Source organism: Erpetoichthys calabaricus, chromosome 2, assembly GCF_900747795.2.
Source record: "Erpetoichthys calabaricus chromosome 2, fErpCal1.3, whole genome shotgun sequence".
NCBI classification, from domain to species: Eukaryota; Metazoa; Chordata; class Cladistia; order Polypteriformes; family Polypteridae; genus Erpetoichthys; species Erpetoichthys calabaricus.
In genome coordinates, this window is record NC_041395.2 from 131882376 (window position 1) to 131900417 (window position 18042).

The window sequence follows — 18042 nt, forward strand, 5'->3', positions numbered from 1 at the left end:
CATATTATTTCCAGAACCCCTTCCATAGAACACATTTCTCCTGTCCTACAACAGCTTCACTGGCTCCCTATTAAATATCGTATTGATTTTAAGATTCTGCTTATTACTTACAAGACCCTTCATAATCTGGCACCTCCTTATCTTTCTTATCTTCTTCACATCTCCATTCCTTCTCGTATCCTTAGATCTTCTTCCTCTATCAATCTTATTGTACCTCCTGCTCACTTGTCTACCATGGGGTTTAGAGCTTTCAGTCGAGTGGCCCCTCGCCTCTGGAACTCTCTCCCACAAGACATTCATAATATCGACTCTCTTCCTTCCTTTAAATCTCATCTTAAAACACGTTTTATTATTCTGTCTGATAATTTTAGCTGATAAATTTAAATTTAATTTTATTATTGTATTTATTCTGGTTTTATTGTACTATAATGTTTTATTAAGTTTATGTTGTAACTGTTGTTATTAATGTGCTCTGTAAGGTGTCCTTGTGTGCCTTGAAAGGCGCCTATAAATAAAATAAATTATTATTTTTATTATTAAAAATATTTCTCTTTTTTATAATATTTCCCAATACCAAGATGATACCAAGTTCTTTGCCTCAGTCTATTCCATTACCTTTCCAGCTACTCACTTTGACCACAAGTAGCATTTGGTATTTGATAGCTAAAAAAACAACATATAGCTCCATCTAATGATCTTCCCTGTCACAATGTCTGGAATTTTACCAGCTCCCTATGCCATAGGCCAGTAGGAAGGTAACACAGACTAGACAGTTGCATATACTGTACCTCCTGTTTTGTTGGCAAGTCCTTCAATATTATGTTCAGACCATAAGTTACCAGTGTTCCCCAGGTATTATTCAAATTTCCCAAGTTCCTCAGCAAGAAACAGGAGACATCTTGGTATTGACCCAAAAAAGCATTAACAATGGACAGCTTGAAATAAAAAGTAGGATAATACAATCTGCAGTTTATATAATTGTTTTTCTCTATATGCAAATGAAGTTACAACCATGGAAGTATTGTTTCATTGGTATCTGAATGTGTGTGCATTAATTTTTAAAATGCTTAATTTAAAAAAGCAGGTGAATGAATATCTATTCACTTTGTATAGAAAGTACAAAATAAACTTTGAGGGTTACTACTTTACTACAATCAAGAAAACACACATTTTTATTGGCCACCTTTGAAACATTTCTGATGACATAGATAAAACTAATTTATACAATTAAATGTATCACTTGGTATATACCAAGAACTTGTTTCTAGGAAAGTAGCTGAAATAAAAACTAGATGTTGCACATTTTATCAGTGATCAAGTTTGAAAACGGAGAACCATGACATCTTCCAGAATCAGACAGCTAATGAACTAACAGGTACTGATAATAACTGTGGAGCATGCGGTGTTCTTTCTTGCATGTCCCAAAAATTGAAACTGTAATAAGATAAGGCACAGATTTGTCAAATTTCAGATGTGAAGATTAGAAACAATGGCAAAGAAATGTTGCTCCATAAATGGCCTAATTGTGAAAATGGTCTGAAATTGCTGCTACATTCCTTCTTCCAATGATTACTTGCTTGCAGCCTTGCTACTCCATTGGACTAAGCTCACAATTTAAAGCTTACGAATGCTGCATGGTGAATCACATAATAATGTAATATATTCCATTTGATAAGATTTTTCACAGTGACACTTTGAGATTTTTTTTTTCAATATGGTAAATATTAATTACCAATTGTACATTATAATTTTTACTATCACTACTGATCAGTGTCTAGCTAACTTTTTGTTAATATTTATTTTTATTACACTGACTACTGCTTCAATTTTTATCTTCATATCTTCATGTTTTGGATACTTATGTAGCTTACAGGTGGTGGCTACACTGTGGATATTCAGTCAGATTTTTAACATGACATGCTTGAACACTGTAAGTTTACACTGAGAATATTTTAATTTTTAATTTATTAATTAAACAAATGAACCAATACATTAACATCTTGTTAACTTGCAACTCCAGAAAACTCTGCTTATCCCAAGGCACATTCCTCAGAGAATTATTAAGTACTGGTTGAAGTACTTTATATACATGTGATTTCAGATTACTACAAAGTGTTTCAGTAGTTTAGGCTGTTCAGGTTAAATCCGAAATGATTGTGTTATGTGTAGTTTTATTTCTTGTTGTAACAATTGCTGAGGAGCCAGCCTGCAAGCTACTTACACAAATAGAACCACCTCTTTTTTCAAAACATGGAGATATTGTTATTGGTGGAATTTTTTCATTCCAAGACTTTGTAACTAAGACACCAACATATGAAAACTTATCTGAATCAATTGTATGTGAAGGGTAAGTTAAAAAGTACTTATAAATAGGATATTGTTCTCTTTTTAGCTTATTTTGCAATCAAAACTTTGGTTTTTAGTTTAGACAGTATGCATGTACATACAGTATATGTTAACACTGTTTATTTGACTTTTTTTTTTTAATGGATGGAGGTGTATTTAATTTCCCTTTAAATATAATCACTAAGTTTGGTTAAAAAATCATTGGTCAAATATCACCTCGAGTATTATGGTAATTTCCTGTTGACGACTTTCAAATATTGACATACTTTTTGATTAATTCTGCCTTTTAAAGTAACATGTTGTGTAAGTTCTCTTTAAGGTGTTTTATGTACTGTTTATACTATATTACAGCACTCCTTAGTTCAACCTACAAACAATTTTAGACAATGTTGGCAAGACTACAGTATATTTGAAAAGTTTACTGTGACATATTGCCCATGCAGATCCTTATCACAGTAAGATCCCAAAAATATAAAGTTCATTTCTATTAATTCAGTTTATTTTTATTAAACACACAAAATTGTTTTTTACTGTGAAAATTGTGTTGTTGTGGGAATAGTATAAAATAGTTACAAATATACTATGAAAAAATGTAATGTAACACAAAGTAATGCATAATATTTTGACATAAATAAATATTGGACAATATATACAGAAATATTAATATACATATCCAGTTAACATAACATATACATATTAAAGATGTAGGATGAAAACTGAAGGAGAAATGCCAGTGCAAACATGGAGAGAAACTGCAAAATATCAGGAGCTGCAAAGCAGCAGTCCTTACCACCGCATCACCCTGGTACCTTTCCCAATAAATAATCAAGTAGAAATTTAATAATAATAATAATAATAATAATAATACATTTAACAAAAAGAAAACTGTAAAACAGTGAAACTGTGCGAAAAGTACATTTTCTAGATAACACGAGACAATGAAATACATTATTTACTGGTATAAATGAATTTTTTATTATTTTCATTTTACACTGCCCTACATTACCTATCCATGTGCTGGTGAACAGCAATATTTTACAGGACGTCAGTGTGACTTTTTGCCTGTGTAGGCTACGATTAATGTGGTGCATTGAGTTAGCAATTAATTAATTAAAGATTACTCTTCATAGAAATACTATAAAACATTTTATTGAAAAAAATATTATAGTCAATAACAATGATATTAGCTGACCTTGCCTAGTCTGTTTTTGTTCCAATTTTTTATGCATTTGAATATAAATAAGCATGTGTGTGCTTGAGTGTGTGTCCAATATAGATGCACATTTGCTGACCCATATAGTATGCTGAACTATGCTGATGCATAATTTATACCTATCTTAATATGGGTTTTACAACTCAGTTTATTGTGCACATCAATTGCACCAAAAAAGTAAAAAAAACAAAAAAAACAAAAAAAAAAACCTTGCTTTTTGAATTGACTGTCCAATCATTAAAATCTTGCAATTCCCTTATAGACGTATTGCTTGATTTAAGAAAGGTTTTTATTTATCCTTTAGTAATCACGTGAAATTCTGTGACTTGTTGTCATGCATGACTCTTCACTAAATTTGTGCTTTATGTTTTTAACAGCTATGATAAACTCTATATCACTGTGGTTTTGTAGAGCATTGAGCAGGCATGAAATATACATGAAAATACATGTATATGTGAAAAGGGATATGATCATATCCATTAGAATAAAAAATAAATAAATGTAACATGTTAAGGAGAAAATAACACTTTATTTTGTTTATTTTGTTTAGTCTAAATATAAGAGAATTCCAATTTGCTGTGACAATGATTTTTGCAATTGAAGAAATTAACAGTAATATAGAACTACTTCCTGGAATTTCTTTGGGCTATAAAATATATGATGATTGCAGCTCTATATTTTTGTCTACAAGGGCAGCAATGGCTTTACTAAGTGGAATGGGAGATTTTATCTCAAATGAGACATGCACTAAATCATCCACTGTTCATGCAATCATCGGGGAATCTGAATCATCTTTGAGTATTGGAGTTGTAACAGCAACAAGGCCATTTCACATACCAATGGTAAGATGTGATGTACCGTATTTACATCTTATTCTTATTTTATTCAATTTGACAAGAATAATTTGATGATGTAGTTATTAATTGGAGTTAAAATTTGCAGTTAGTTGGAGAAGGAGGCATAATGGTAGGCATTGCTGTTTCACAGCTCCTGGACAGCAGACCTTTGCCCGTATGGAGTTTGAATGAAGTTATATATGTGTGTGTTTCTTCAGATACTCCAGTTGTACTTCCTCAGTCCACAGACCAACAGGGTTATGATTGTTGGTGATTCTAAACTGGATCTGTTTGCATGTTAGTGTTCATGAGTGAGCCCTGGGATGTTGTGGTACTAAGAAAATGGCTGCATACATGAGTGACAGACAAGTGCCCCATTCAGGGTTAGTTCCTGTCTTGAGCCAATACTTTCAGGAGGCAAAAATAATGTATTTGTATTAGACAGAAATATGTTAATTAAAAATAGTTCAGTAGAACTATTAACTTTTTTTTCTTTTGATGTAATAGAGAGAAAAAAGTTTTTTGCAGGGACTTTAATGTTTGATGAAACATAATTTTCAAAGCATATAAAATCTGACATTATTTAATAGCCTTTAAATAGTTTAATATTTTCACAAAAAAGTAATTAGATTTAAAAAAAAAATATATATATATATATAAAAGAGAGGTTATTTAGTGATTTATTTTTACCATTTTCTTTGCTTAATCCCTTTACTGATTTTACTTCAGTTTGTTTTAGACGGATCACTTAGTAACTAAGAAACATGTAAGATATAATTTCACATTAGCAGTATTAGCTTATTTCTACTTAAATGTATTAACAATACCATAAAATATTATCAAGTAAGTATTTTAAAATATTGTATGTTTATAGATGTATACCTAATTTATTCTGTTTCATTTCAAACAGATAAGCCATTTTGCTACCTGTGCATGTCTAAGCAACAAGTATGACTTTCCAACTTTCTTCAGAACAATACCAAGTGATTACTATCAAAGCAGGGCACTGGCACAGCTAGTGAAGCATTTTGGATGGACCTGGATTGGTGCAATAAGAAGCGACAATGATTATGGCAACTTTGGAATGGCTACATTCATAGATGCAATTGAACAGGAAGGCATTTGCCTTGAATATTCTGAAGTCATTTATTTTACCTATCCAAGAGAAAGAATTTTTAGAACAGTAGACATAATAAAACACTCATCTTCCAAAGTAGTAGTGGCATTCACAACATTTGTAGATTTAGAACTGCTTATAAAAGAACTGTTTCTACAAAATATAACGGGCATTCAGTGGCTATGCAGTGAGAGCTGGATTTCTAATGTAAAAGTGGCAACTAAAGAAAGTTACTATGTTTTAGGAGGAGCAATTGGATTTACCATGAGTAATGCTGTTATCCCAGGTTTAAAAGACTTTCTACTAAGTGTTCGCCCAACTGAAAACTTTGGGAATTCTGGCTACAATTTGCTTTGGGAAGGAGTTTTTAATTGCACTTTAAATACTCAAAAGAAATCCATGGATATTAATCATTGTACAGGCAATGAAGATTTAAGCAAAGTTGTTAATGAGTACACTGATGTATCTGAGTTAAGAATTACGAATAATATTTATAAAGCTGTGTATGCTGTAGTTCATTCACTCCATAATCTGTTAATGTGTCAACAAGGAAAAGGGTCATTTGTTAATAAGACCTGTACAATGAAAATGAAAATTGAACCTTTGCAGGTAAGTTACTAGAAAATAAGCAATAAATATCAATTCTGGGGTGGCATAATGGCGCAGTGGTAGTGCTACTCTATCACAATAAGGAGACCAGGGTTTGCATCCTAAGTTTTGTTTCTGCGATGTGGCCAATATTCGATGAGACAGGCACCAACTTCCCAGCAGCATTAGTGCTAACACCATACAGAATTGCAGTTTTATACAGTATTAGCTTTACAGATAATTTTCCAAAATGGAATTATGTTAAAATGTTCTAAGGGTGAAAAGGATGAACATAATCTTTGGTAACATAACAAAACTGGAATTCTGTTACATATTTTTTTTTTTGCCACAATCTGCATAGTTCAGCACAGTATCTCTTTCCATCAGGTCCTTAATTATTTGAAAACAGTCAATTTTACTACTAAGAATGGAGAAAATATTTACTTTGACCAAAATGGAGATCCTATTGCAAGATATGAATTAGTGAACTTTCAGCTGAGTAAAGATGGCAACACGACACAATTTGTAAAAGTTGGTGTATATGATGCCTCATTACCGGAAGGGCAGCAGTTTGTCATGGATAATGTTAGCATTGTGTGGGCAGGAGCTCACATGAAGGTATAGTGGTTGTGCATTTTAACTATTTTTAAGTTGGAAATAGTAATGGTAAATGTTACTAACACACTGTTTGTACAATAATGAAGTAATTATTAAGTGCAAACTAATAACTAAAGAAACAGTACCTGTAAGAAGGCTGTAAAGTCAAACGCCACTGTACTCCAACTGTTCCATTACATATTTTATAATAAATGTCACTCAATCATTCCATCACCTTTCCATTGAACAGATGTTATCAGTGTCATGTAAATGAGAAGATTTAAAAGAGGTTTGTTATCAGAGATTCATCTAGGATAACAATACACACATGCATTAACATTGGCTTTGTTTGCCTTAATTTGCATATGCTGAAACTCTGAAAAGTTTGAATGAATGTTATGTCAGAAATTGTTTGTAAATGAGTTACATAAAATCAATTTTCCCATAAGTATGGTTTCCTGTCATCTATACTTTCTGCAAATAAGATAAACCACCTTTAAAATAGGGCAGAATAGTGGCGCAGTGGTAGTGCTGCTGCCTTGCAGTTTGCTTCCCGGGTCCTCCCTACATGGAGTTTACATGTTTTTTTCCCTGTGTCTGCGTGGGATTCCTCTGGGCGCTCCGGTTTCCTCCCACAGTCCAAAGACATGCAGGTTAGGTGGATTGGCGATTCTAAATTGGCCCTAGTATGTGCTTGGTGTGTTTGTGTGTGCCTGGGATTGGTTCCTGCCTTGTGCCCTGTGTTGGCTGGGGTTGGCTCCAGCAGACCCACCCGCCGTGACCCCTTTAAAATATGTAACACTTGTGGTGTATATTTTCAATAGTAAGCAAACTCCTAAGTTGTTTTATAAGGACAAATCCATAAATTGTTCATATGCATTTTTTCAAGTTTAGGACATGAGTTTTAAGCTCATACTTCAAACAGGCAAGAAGAAACTGAATCAATATATTTGTAATTAAAGTCCACTGCCTGCTAAACTAGTTAACCAGTAAAATTCAGCTTTTTGTTTCCCAGAAATAACCTTTGCTTAAAAAAATACTGATTTTTCCAAAGTGGTTGGGTAAGGTTTAAATCTTGATTAGGGTTTCTACAACATTATTTATATTTCAGAAATACTAACTTGAAATAATCTAAATGAGTATTACATCATTATGTTTCTAATAATAAGCCACATAAAGTTTCTTGTAAACTTAATGGTCTTATTTGTACAGAATTTGGCAACATATAATATTTATTATCTAAGAACATACAGATTGGCTTCTCAAAGACACTTTATTAATGAAGGGCTGCAATCAGTGAATCCATTAAGCAGGACATGTCCAACCATGTACGTAGGTGAAACAAGGACACCTCTAGCCAACCATTTTAGGGAACCGCTAAAAGTCCTCGCAAAACCTACGGTGGATCACTTAATATCCGTTAATCATAGCCATAGTGATCTCTGTTTGTGTCCTTTCATAAGGCTTCAAATATATTTTTCAAAGAAAATCAGGCAGCCTGGGATCACATATTTTCCCGGTTTTAATGAAAAACTGACTTTCTAACCTCTCCTTTCATTTTCTCTAATGGCATCTTTTTCAAACCTACTATCACTTCTTTTCCTTTTATTTGCCCTGGCTTTGTTCCTTTCTTTATTATCCTATAAATGTTACCTGCTTCTTCCACACCTGATGAAGGTTATGCAGCTGAAACTTCATGTCTTTTACCTTCTTTTCTTTTCAGCACGGAAATAACCTTTAACCACTTTTTTTTTCCTTTCCTTTCCTGTCACAGCCCTTCATTAACTTCATATCCATTAAGCATTTTATTATAGAGGAACATTTATCAGATTGCACAAAATTTGTAATTTTCACTGAAAATATAAAATGACAGAGCTACACTTTACATTTCAGGTTCCAACCTCAGTGTGTAGTGAGAGCTGCCCACCAGGAACTCGCAAAGCTGTCCAGAAAGGCAGACCTGTCTGTTGCTTTGACTGCATACCTTGTGCTGATGGCGAAATCAGCACTATAACAGGTAAAACTGCATCAATTTTTGTTTGACAGCGCTAAGTACAGTATTTATAGTTACTTTAAATGGACAGATAAATACAAAAGTATTTACACTTAGCAAAAATTGCATATGAATACAGAAGTGCATACATTTTTGTTAATAAAACAATTGCAATAAATTACATTATTTAGATCAAATCAATAGCTAATATTCACCAACATAGACATGTTAGGAATTGTTGCAGATGAGACATATTAACTTTCTTGTAAATTTGTCTGCGATAAACTGAGCAATCGAGAGATCTGATGACATGCTTGTGAATAGCTGTTCAGAATGGCAAACAGGCCCACTGCCCTCTCCAGTGGTTGACAGATAACTAGCAATTAATTAATTAATTAATAAACAGTCCTGAATTGAATATGGAGGTTTTTGTGCATGTTTTTGTCTAATAATACTCTCCTTAATATCCTCATAATGTATATTTGCACTGTTCTGTTGACAGAAAATACAATTTTGTGTATGTCGTAGTGTCTCTAGGCACCTTGTTCTTATTCAGTAGTTGTTCAGAAAATTTGGATCACCATTATTTATCTAGTATATCCTTTAAGTTTAAAAGCTGTTAGAAAGTTATTGGTGCCAACAAACCAATACTAAGACTACAGTATTTCAAACTATAATAACTTAATAATAGAAAAAAGCATTCAAAATTCTCATAGTTCACATAGTAAGTCACTGTGACCCTTTTAGTCCTTTTTTGTTTGCTTTAAAAGTGAACCTAGAAGTATATCAGAATAGGCCGATGGATTAATGAATGAATTCCACTGACAAATCATCCATCTCCATTCTTTATTTCCCTTTTTCTGGAGTTTTTTTTTTTTTTTTTTTCTGTCCACCCTGGCCATCGGACCTTACTCCTTTTCTATGTTAACTAATGTTGTCTTATTTTAATTTCTTATTTTGTCTGTTATTTTTCTTTTCTTCATTATGTAAAGCACTTTGAGCTACTTTTTGTATGAAAATGTGCTATATAAATAAATGTTGTTGTTGTTGTTGTTTTCTTCATACAGATTCTACTCTTTGTATACTGTGCCCAGTGGAATATAAGCCTAGCAAAGGAAAAAATGTCTGTATCTTAAAAGAAGTGGAATTTCTATCATTTGGGGAAATTCTAGGAATATTTCTGGTGCTATTTTCATTAGTAGGAGCCACTCTGGCAATGACCATTGCAGTTGTGTTCTTTTTTTACCGCCACACACCAATAGTTAAAGCTAATAACTCAGAATTAAGTTTTCTGCTTCTGTTTTCCTTGGTATTATGTTTCCTAAGTTCTCTTATTTTTATAGGACAGCCCTCTGAATGGTCTTGTAGGCTGCGTCACACTGCATTTGGAATTGCATTTGTCTTGTGTGTCTCTTGTGTGTTAGCAAAAACCATTGTGGTGTTAATGGCATTTAGAGCCACCTTACCTGGTAATAATATTATGAAATGGTTTGGCCCGACACAACAAAGACTAAGTGTCTTAAGTATGACTTTTGTACAGATTGTGATCTGTACACTCTGGCTAGTAAAATCACCACCTTTCCCAAATAAAGATTTTTTAACTTTCAAAGACAAAATAATTTTTGAATGCAATGTTGGATCAGAGGCTACTTTCTACTCTGTTTTGGGTTATATTGGGTTTCTTTCTGTGTTGTGCTTTGTGCTTTCTTTTTTGGCCCGTAAGCTACCTGATAATTTTAATGAGGCCAAATTTATTACTTTCAGCATGCTAATATTCTGCGCTGTCTGGATTACATTTATACCTGCCTATATCAGCTCACCTGGAAAATATGAAGTGGCAGTAGAAATATTTGCTATTTTAGCTTCTAGCTTTGGTTTGTTATTCTGCATTTTTACACCTAAATGTTTTAATATATTATTGAGACCAGAAAGAAATTCTAAAAGATATTTGATGGATAAACGGATCTAAATGTTGCATTTGTCAATTTACTGTACTAGTTTGTATATTACTGGCATACAAGGTACCAAACCAGAAAGCATGCAAAAATAAAAGTAAGGGAAAAGGATACTGTATCTGTTTTCACATCATACTGTATGCTTGCATGGCAGTATAGTGATATACTAAGAACAATGGACATTAACTATAAATAAATATAAAAATATACATGAAACAACAAATCTGAATTATATAGAGTGCTTCAATCACAAAATTTAGTTTATATACAGTATTATACGATCTGGGTCACTGGAAGATCAAGCAACTTACCTTAAAATGATCAGTAAGTCAGTGTTTTAAAATCCAGAATATTAATCCTATGCCTCAATGCCAGCCTCTTAAAGAAATAAATCAAATTAAACAGTCACCAAACTATATTGTAAATATACCCAATATCCTTTCCTTGTTAACATTATTGAAGTAGACCATTCAAAACATAACATAACAATTCAGGGTGATGGAGAGCCAGAAGAAATTAACCTTGTACTTAGCACTAGTTCATCAGAGGGAACGCTAACACACAAACACACACACACGCTCATACTGAACCAGAATCATTAATCAATCACATATCAAGGACGCATGAGGAAAACAAAAGAACTCAGAAGATAACTAACGCAGACATGGAGAAAATGTATAGCTACACTGACAATGGCGAGGCGCAGGATAGAATCCCAGAATCCGGGATCTATAACCACTGTAGCACTGCATCACCTTCTTACAAAACAATAAAGAGTAATATCATACAATAAGTGATAAACCCACTCATTGAATTCTTAAACAGAGCCTACTGTAATACATTGCCTAGACAAATATGTGAGAGGGTACTAAAAAGTAAAACTGAAAGTAAATAATTCTGTTTATTTCTTTATTTAATTATGTATTTACTTAACATTTGAAGTTGAAGGTCTTTACCTGACTTAAAAGATCAAGCTTTTTTATTTCTATGGTGTAGTTTAAATACTTAACAGAACAAATGTGTCAGAAATCTTGGTTTTACAATTAACTAATTAAGTAAAGTACTACAAACTAAGTAAAATTCAGTCAATGCATGTTATTGAATACATATGCTCTAATTTTGAGAAATAAACTTTGTATACTGCATCACAAAGATGACATCTGAGACCATGCAAATAGACTTGGAAAATTATCGGTCAAACAGCATTTCACTGCATCTGTGATAAATAAGATGTACAAAGAGCTTTTAGAAAAACATCATTGTCATCTGCTACAGGATCAGGAAAAACAGCAATTAACTACAGAGTGTGAAAAGAACAGTGAGTGTTTTTACATCCACACACACATCATTAAAGTGAAAGTCAAAAACCTGGCTTCTTAAAAATCCAAGTTTAATGTGCAAGTAAATTTCTAGAGTTCTCCTTTGGCAAAATGTGTCAACGTCATTAAACTGTGCAAAAAAAGAGTTAAACATCCTCATTGGCCACTGTGAATCCAAAAAGAAGCAAGAAGCCTGTAACAATTTTGTTGTCTTTTATAAATATGTAAATATGTTAGTTTTTCATGTGCTCTGAAGTAAATAACATTCATCCCCTTTTTACATCCTCGACCTGAGCCACCAATTATCCATGGCATGAACACTGGCTGCTGCACCACTCAATCACATATTTTTAGCATATCTATTGAAAATAGCTGGATTAAAACTAAACTGCCACTTTATAATTTGGTGTCTGTTACTGTATTCCACGTAGCACACTTCTCTGTTTGGCTGTGTGATTGAGCTCTGCAAAAGAGTGGCATACCGGTATTTCTGCTTATTGCCTTACACTCAGTGCTGTTGCTATGTAATAATGCAGGCATTTTTACTTCAATAAAATAAGTATTGCATTAGGTTACTTATTACTTTAAACAGAAATCAGACCGTTAACACACATTTCTTTTTACGCATTACTCTACTGCTCTCAAGATTTGAATTTCTGAAATATTGAGACAGATTATTTCAATCAGGAGAATAAATAATGTGATCACCTGAGCATTTGTCTAAGGAAATTTATCTTTTGAATACTTCCACTTGTGGCTGTTGAAAGCGGGTATGAAGCTAAGGCATGTAGCACAGGCTAAAGTACAATGACATGTGCAGACTACAAAATTCTTAACTGTAACCCAGTTAAGGGTTTGCATGGCCAAATAATTGAGTTACTCACTCTGAAATCCACATCTGTTTCTTAGAGACCAAACATTTGGTTTCTTTAAGTAGAATACAGGTTTACATGGCATTTTAGAAAAAAGCTTACTGTGAATAACCGGGTTATTAAAGCACATGTAAACATACTGAGTGTCAGCCTCTGGTGACACTTCATGAGCAGTACATTAAAAGTTGCATGTAGTAAATAAAACCTTTACTAAGGCTTAGAACATGCATCAAGACGTATATGGTAATTAAATCACTTTACTGAAACAGGAGTGCATACTTGTACTGTATGGAGTGACCTCTTTCTAAGGTGTCTGAAAGTTCAGCAAGTCAGTTTCTTTAAATAGTTTGAATACAACAAATACCCAAGCTTGATCCACTGTAATGGCCAGCCTATTCTTATCATCATCATTGCTGGCTGTCATTTTCAGAGTTTACTCAAGTTAGCCAGTTGCACCACAGATCTTTTTCTTTAGGATGAGACACATTTTTCTCATATCATCTCAAACCACTTCCAACCACATCTTTGGCCTCCTTTGTGGCCTCGTCCTCTTCACTTCCATGTTGATGCACCTTTTCACACAATCATCCTCTGCTTTTTGTTTCACAAGCTATACCCTGCCCATGCTTTGAAACTCTCATCATTGTGGCTCATTAACATGGGAGTACTGGATGCCGTTCTGGTCAAACTTTATGAAACGCAAGAGGGGCAGTGACTTTATTCTAACTTCTGACAGGGACAGATCCCTTTGCCAGAACCAACCATCTTATTCATCCAAATGATGGTGCTTATTTGTTTTTATAGGACATAAAATACAATATAATAACTTTATTATGCTAGCTGAGTAGACAACAAATACTCCACAATTTGCACAATAACATAGGTTGAATTTAACATACTTTACATGAAACAAAGGCAACTGTAGGAAAATACAATAGCCTATATTCTATTCAATAATAAAACACATACAGTAAAACCCTATCATAACACACCATTCAATAATAAGAACTGAGCTGCTTTCCTTCTGCACAAGTGATCACAAAAAATCAGAGCAACATGTTCGCTCAAACATAGGCTGTCCTCACTAAAGCTGAAGAGACAGTGTGGCACTGGGTTTGGACTGTGCTACTATTGTCACACACTCTCAATCTGTGCTCTAAACATTCAGTGCTGTGTCAGTGGTGAAGTGATGGTGGTGGTGGTGAAGTGTACCTGAGCGACAATCAGTAACCTTTTACATGGTACAGAATTCAGAGATAAGAAATTTAATAATATTGAGAGAATATAAGTATTTGTAAACCCCATTTCAATCCTCCTTGAATTTGGAATGCAATGTTTCAAAATATAAAATGGAAATTACTTTGACCAATTCCTGAAAAGTACTTAATTGCAAATAAGTTAACAAGGCATTATTTTTAATTGTTTATAATCTTTATCTAGTTAAATTAATACTTTCTAGTTTGGAACGTGAGCAGGACATTTTAACTGTTGAAATGGGTTCATCTGTTTATTAATGGGTTTAAAAACTATTTTGGACAGGATTTTGAAGTTTTGTTTGTGAAGAATTAAATATATATTTAAAGCTTATAGATTTGACATTGTATAGTATGGTGTAAGAGAAAAAATGGGAAAAATAAATATTTATTATAAATGTATTAGTTATTTTGGGTAAATTTCAAATCCATAAATGCTCCCACTGATATAGCCATCAATATTGTCTCTTTTTTATATTCTGACTGAACCAACTGATATATGCCAATACCAATCACCAGGAAAATTCATCAGAAAACAAAAGTACAAAAAATATAGAATAATAGTTAATAAATAAATTGTCCTTCATGCTGAAGTTACTATCTCACTGAAAAAACTAAGATAGGGAGACCAAAAACCTTAGCAGTGTAAATGAATTGATCTTAAATTATTGTAGATTAATTTTCATGAGGGCCTTCCCTGACCTTTGGCCCCCTGAGGTCACAGGACAACTAGCTTGTGTTCAAGTAAAATTTGCAATCTTCATGTTTAATGGTCATATCTTGTCTGTTTTCAAAAGTATTTAAAATTTTTTGGAATAATGAAATAAGGTTTATATGTATTTACCTGATGTACACAAGAGCGCTTCATTATATCCTCTGCCCTCAATTCGTGCAAAATCACACCTTCTGGCAACACTTGATTATGAAGCACATTTTGATGTCCTATCTCTGGTGTCAGAAGTATGTTTTAGATATATGAGCTCCTTATTTGGAGACAAGAACGTATGTGCTCTAGAATGACTTTTAAGGAGAATAGATGATATGAACCAAGAGTCCCGAAACACTAAAGAATTCCAAAAGCACTTCAAAAATATCCATAGTGGAGGATTTACCATCAAACCCTGGCTAGAAACGAGGGCTAACACAGAATCTTTATTAGATAAAAGATTTACTTCACAAAAGGCTATGTAACACTGTGAAGCTCTGAAGAGACAAAAAGCTTACAATGCCTGTAAAAGGCATTTCCAAAAGCAACAGAATCCCACTGCAGAAATGGTCAATAAACAGAGCAGAAAATCAAAAAATCCAGAAAATCACAAAAACACAAGTAAATTCACAGACTCTCTAGGTCATTTGAGATGAACTGCCAGGAGCTGTTGGAAATCCTCACCTTTACAGAGCTGAGGGGAGTTCCTGCCAGTGATGAGCAGATGATCCTGCTTCTTTGGGAACCACCCACAATACACAAGGCACATAACAAAAGCTAAGAGAAAAAAACAGAGGACAATGCAAATAATTAACAAATAAGTAACATTCACATAAATACTTAAAACTCAAAAATTAACAAAAGATGCATGAAACAAGCCCATCCAGGGGACAGAAAAATAACACTAGACCCATTAGCCCTTCCCTGGAAGAAGAGAAGGTAGATTCAAGGATCCTCAGTGATAAGAGGACTATATAAATTCAAATGATTATCTGGGTAAACGAGAGGAAATATAAGATCAGAAGAAAGGGGGGAGTCAACCCAAAACTTCAAATAACAATAAGATTATTACCATCTGAAATCAAAGCACATATTGAATGAATGTTTTCTTGATCCTCTTCTGTGTTCAGAACTGCAGGATGATACAGGTTGTATTGGTATGTTGGCCACTTTTATGTTTTTCTTTTGTTTATGGCACTAGCTTTATGATGATAATATTTAAAGATGAAACTAATTCAAGCCAATTTTTCTGCTTGCACATTTTGTTCTGTTTTTGCTTTGTGCCCTCACCCAACCTAACCTATTGTCTAGGAGAAGTGTACCAATGCGTTGCCGTAAGGCAAAAACTTTTTTTCCCCCTAACCTCTAAACCTAACCTATTGTCTATGGGGGAACAGCGATAGCTTTAGATTCGTCAAAATTTTCGATCTCCAGTTTTCGACAGATCTCGATGTTTTAGGGTCCCCTGATACTAAAAACATTGATATCTTGATGATGGGTGTGTGTCTGTCTGTTTGTGTGTGTGTCTGTGTGTCACAGTTTCTTAAGGACAGTATAGAACTAAAATGGCTGGACAGAATAATACCAAACTTGAAACTTATGCCTACTATGAGATGATGATGTGCTGATTAGTTTTTGAGCCAAATCATGCATTATGAATTCTTCTCATCAATTGCTATCAGCATCAGAACGGTAAATAATTACTAAAATGTTATATAATAGTTCAGGTAACTTGATTCCTGAATTTTTTTTTATCACCGACGGCTGGGAAAAGCTAAGGAAGGGAAAGAGAAAACACTCTTTGGAAATAAGCTGCAGTGACAGTAATACCTGCATGATGTCTGAGTGAAAACTATTGACAGAATTTAGTGGATTGTAATTCTGGTGCAAGTGCATTGCAACCATGAAAAATATATTGCTAAAGTTTGATAAGTGTAAGAATAGGCAAACATGAGTAGCACCAGAGGTGTAGCGTATAACTGTTGAATCAACAGGAAAAAAATCTGTGCATTTTATATAAGGGAATTTATGTTTTAAGGAGATATGTCCCCAAATGCCTTTCCTACGATAAAACATTTGGTACTCTGAAAGCATGAGCAAGATCATGTGATTTTATAGGCCAATCAAACAATCCATATCTTGTTATTATTCATAATTGTTTCACCATAATAGCAAAAATGTTTGAAAAAATGAAAAAAGAATGAGGAGATTAAAATAAAAATCATGACTCCAAGCCAAGGTCCAAGCCAAAATGCAGTGAGAACCAAATCAACAAAACCAAACTGTTAACCAAATCTCAAAATCGACAAAACATGCATGGTCCTGACTCACTTAATCAATTTTAGAATATTTAAAATCACCAAAAACTATTCTTTGAAATGCAAAAACTCGAATGGTAGCAATTCTGTGACTGCCATTTTAAACGCCACTGTGGTGATGACTTTATACATCATGACTTCCGAGAGTCACAAGGTGGCAAAGGTAGTTGTAACCAAATACACGTCTTCAGTCTCAACACGACTTTGAAACAGACAGTTGGTCTCCCGTCACACACCATATCCCCCCCCCACCCCGGCCCCCCCCCAACTTCCTGGAATCTGCTGTGAGAGATGTAAATGGAGCAATGCTGATGTACAATGTAGAGTTAAGAAGTAGGAGCCATATTCTAAACTTTTATATTTATTACATGTACATGGACAAATTGCACACGAAAGTATAAACTACTAAGAGAGAGAGGTCAATGGGTCAGTGGTAGTTCTCTGGAAGTCCACACAATTTTCTCCAGATCACAAAGCATCAAAGCTAATTTGGGGTCTCATTTGCATCAATTTTATCAATTTTCTGTCTCTGCTTACAGTTAACAAAACCATCTTCATTCTTGCTAGATGTCCTTATTGTAATATGAGTGCAGTAAAATGCTCCAATTGCATTAGGAAAACCAGACTGTCCTGCCCACCACACAGACTACGTGTTTTGACAGGCAGATAAACACCTCTCCTTATCCAAAACTCTATAGATGGTCGTTTCTTTATCCACAGGTTTATTGGAATTAAAAGGGTGAAAGGACGATGCCATCACAAGCATGAAGATGAGTACAGATGACAGAGGATTGTGACTAGTGCATTTCCATGCACATGACAGCAGACTTCCTGATTCTTAAATTAACTTCCTGATTGCCTCACATGACAGGAAGCAAGGGAAGGGAAGGAAAATACCAGCTGTACCCACTAGATGGAGCTAAACTGCA

At 33.9% G+C, this 18042-nt stretch overlaps 1 protein-coding gene across 1 annotated transcript; it reads left to right on the plus strand.

Moving 5' to 3' along the window:
* The first annotated feature begins 2129 nt into the window (after window positions 1-2129).
* LOC114669602 (extracellular calcium-sensing receptor-like) lies at window positions 2130-10856 on the plus strand. The gene is made up of 6 exons (XM_051923778.1): window positions 2130-2347; window positions 4110-4401; window positions 5306-6121; window positions 6488-6718; window positions 8591-8714; window positions 9758-10856. Exons 1-6 carry the CDS (start codon window positions 2151-2153, stop codon window positions 10657-10659), a joined length of 2562 nt encoding a protein of 853 aa, XP_051779738.1. The 5' UTR covers window positions 2130-2150; the 3' UTR covers window positions 10660-10856.
* The last annotated feature ends 7186 nt before the right edge of the window (window positions 10857-18042 follow it).

Excerpts from the sequence above, each read along its gene's own strand:
- LOC114669602 (XM_051923778.1), top strand. The coding sequence starts at position 2,151 with ATGATTGTGTTATGTGTAGTTTTATTTCTTGTTGTAACAATTGCTGAG. Across the intron at positions 2,348-4,109 it reads GAATCAATTGTATGTGAAGG|TCTAAATATAAGAGAATTCC; the intron begins GTAAGTTAAAAA and ends TATTTTGTTTAG. Across the intron at positions 6,719-8,590 it reads GGGCAGGAGCTCACATGAAG|GTTCCAACCTCAGTGTGTAG; the intron begins GTATAGTGGTTG and ends TTTACATTTCAG.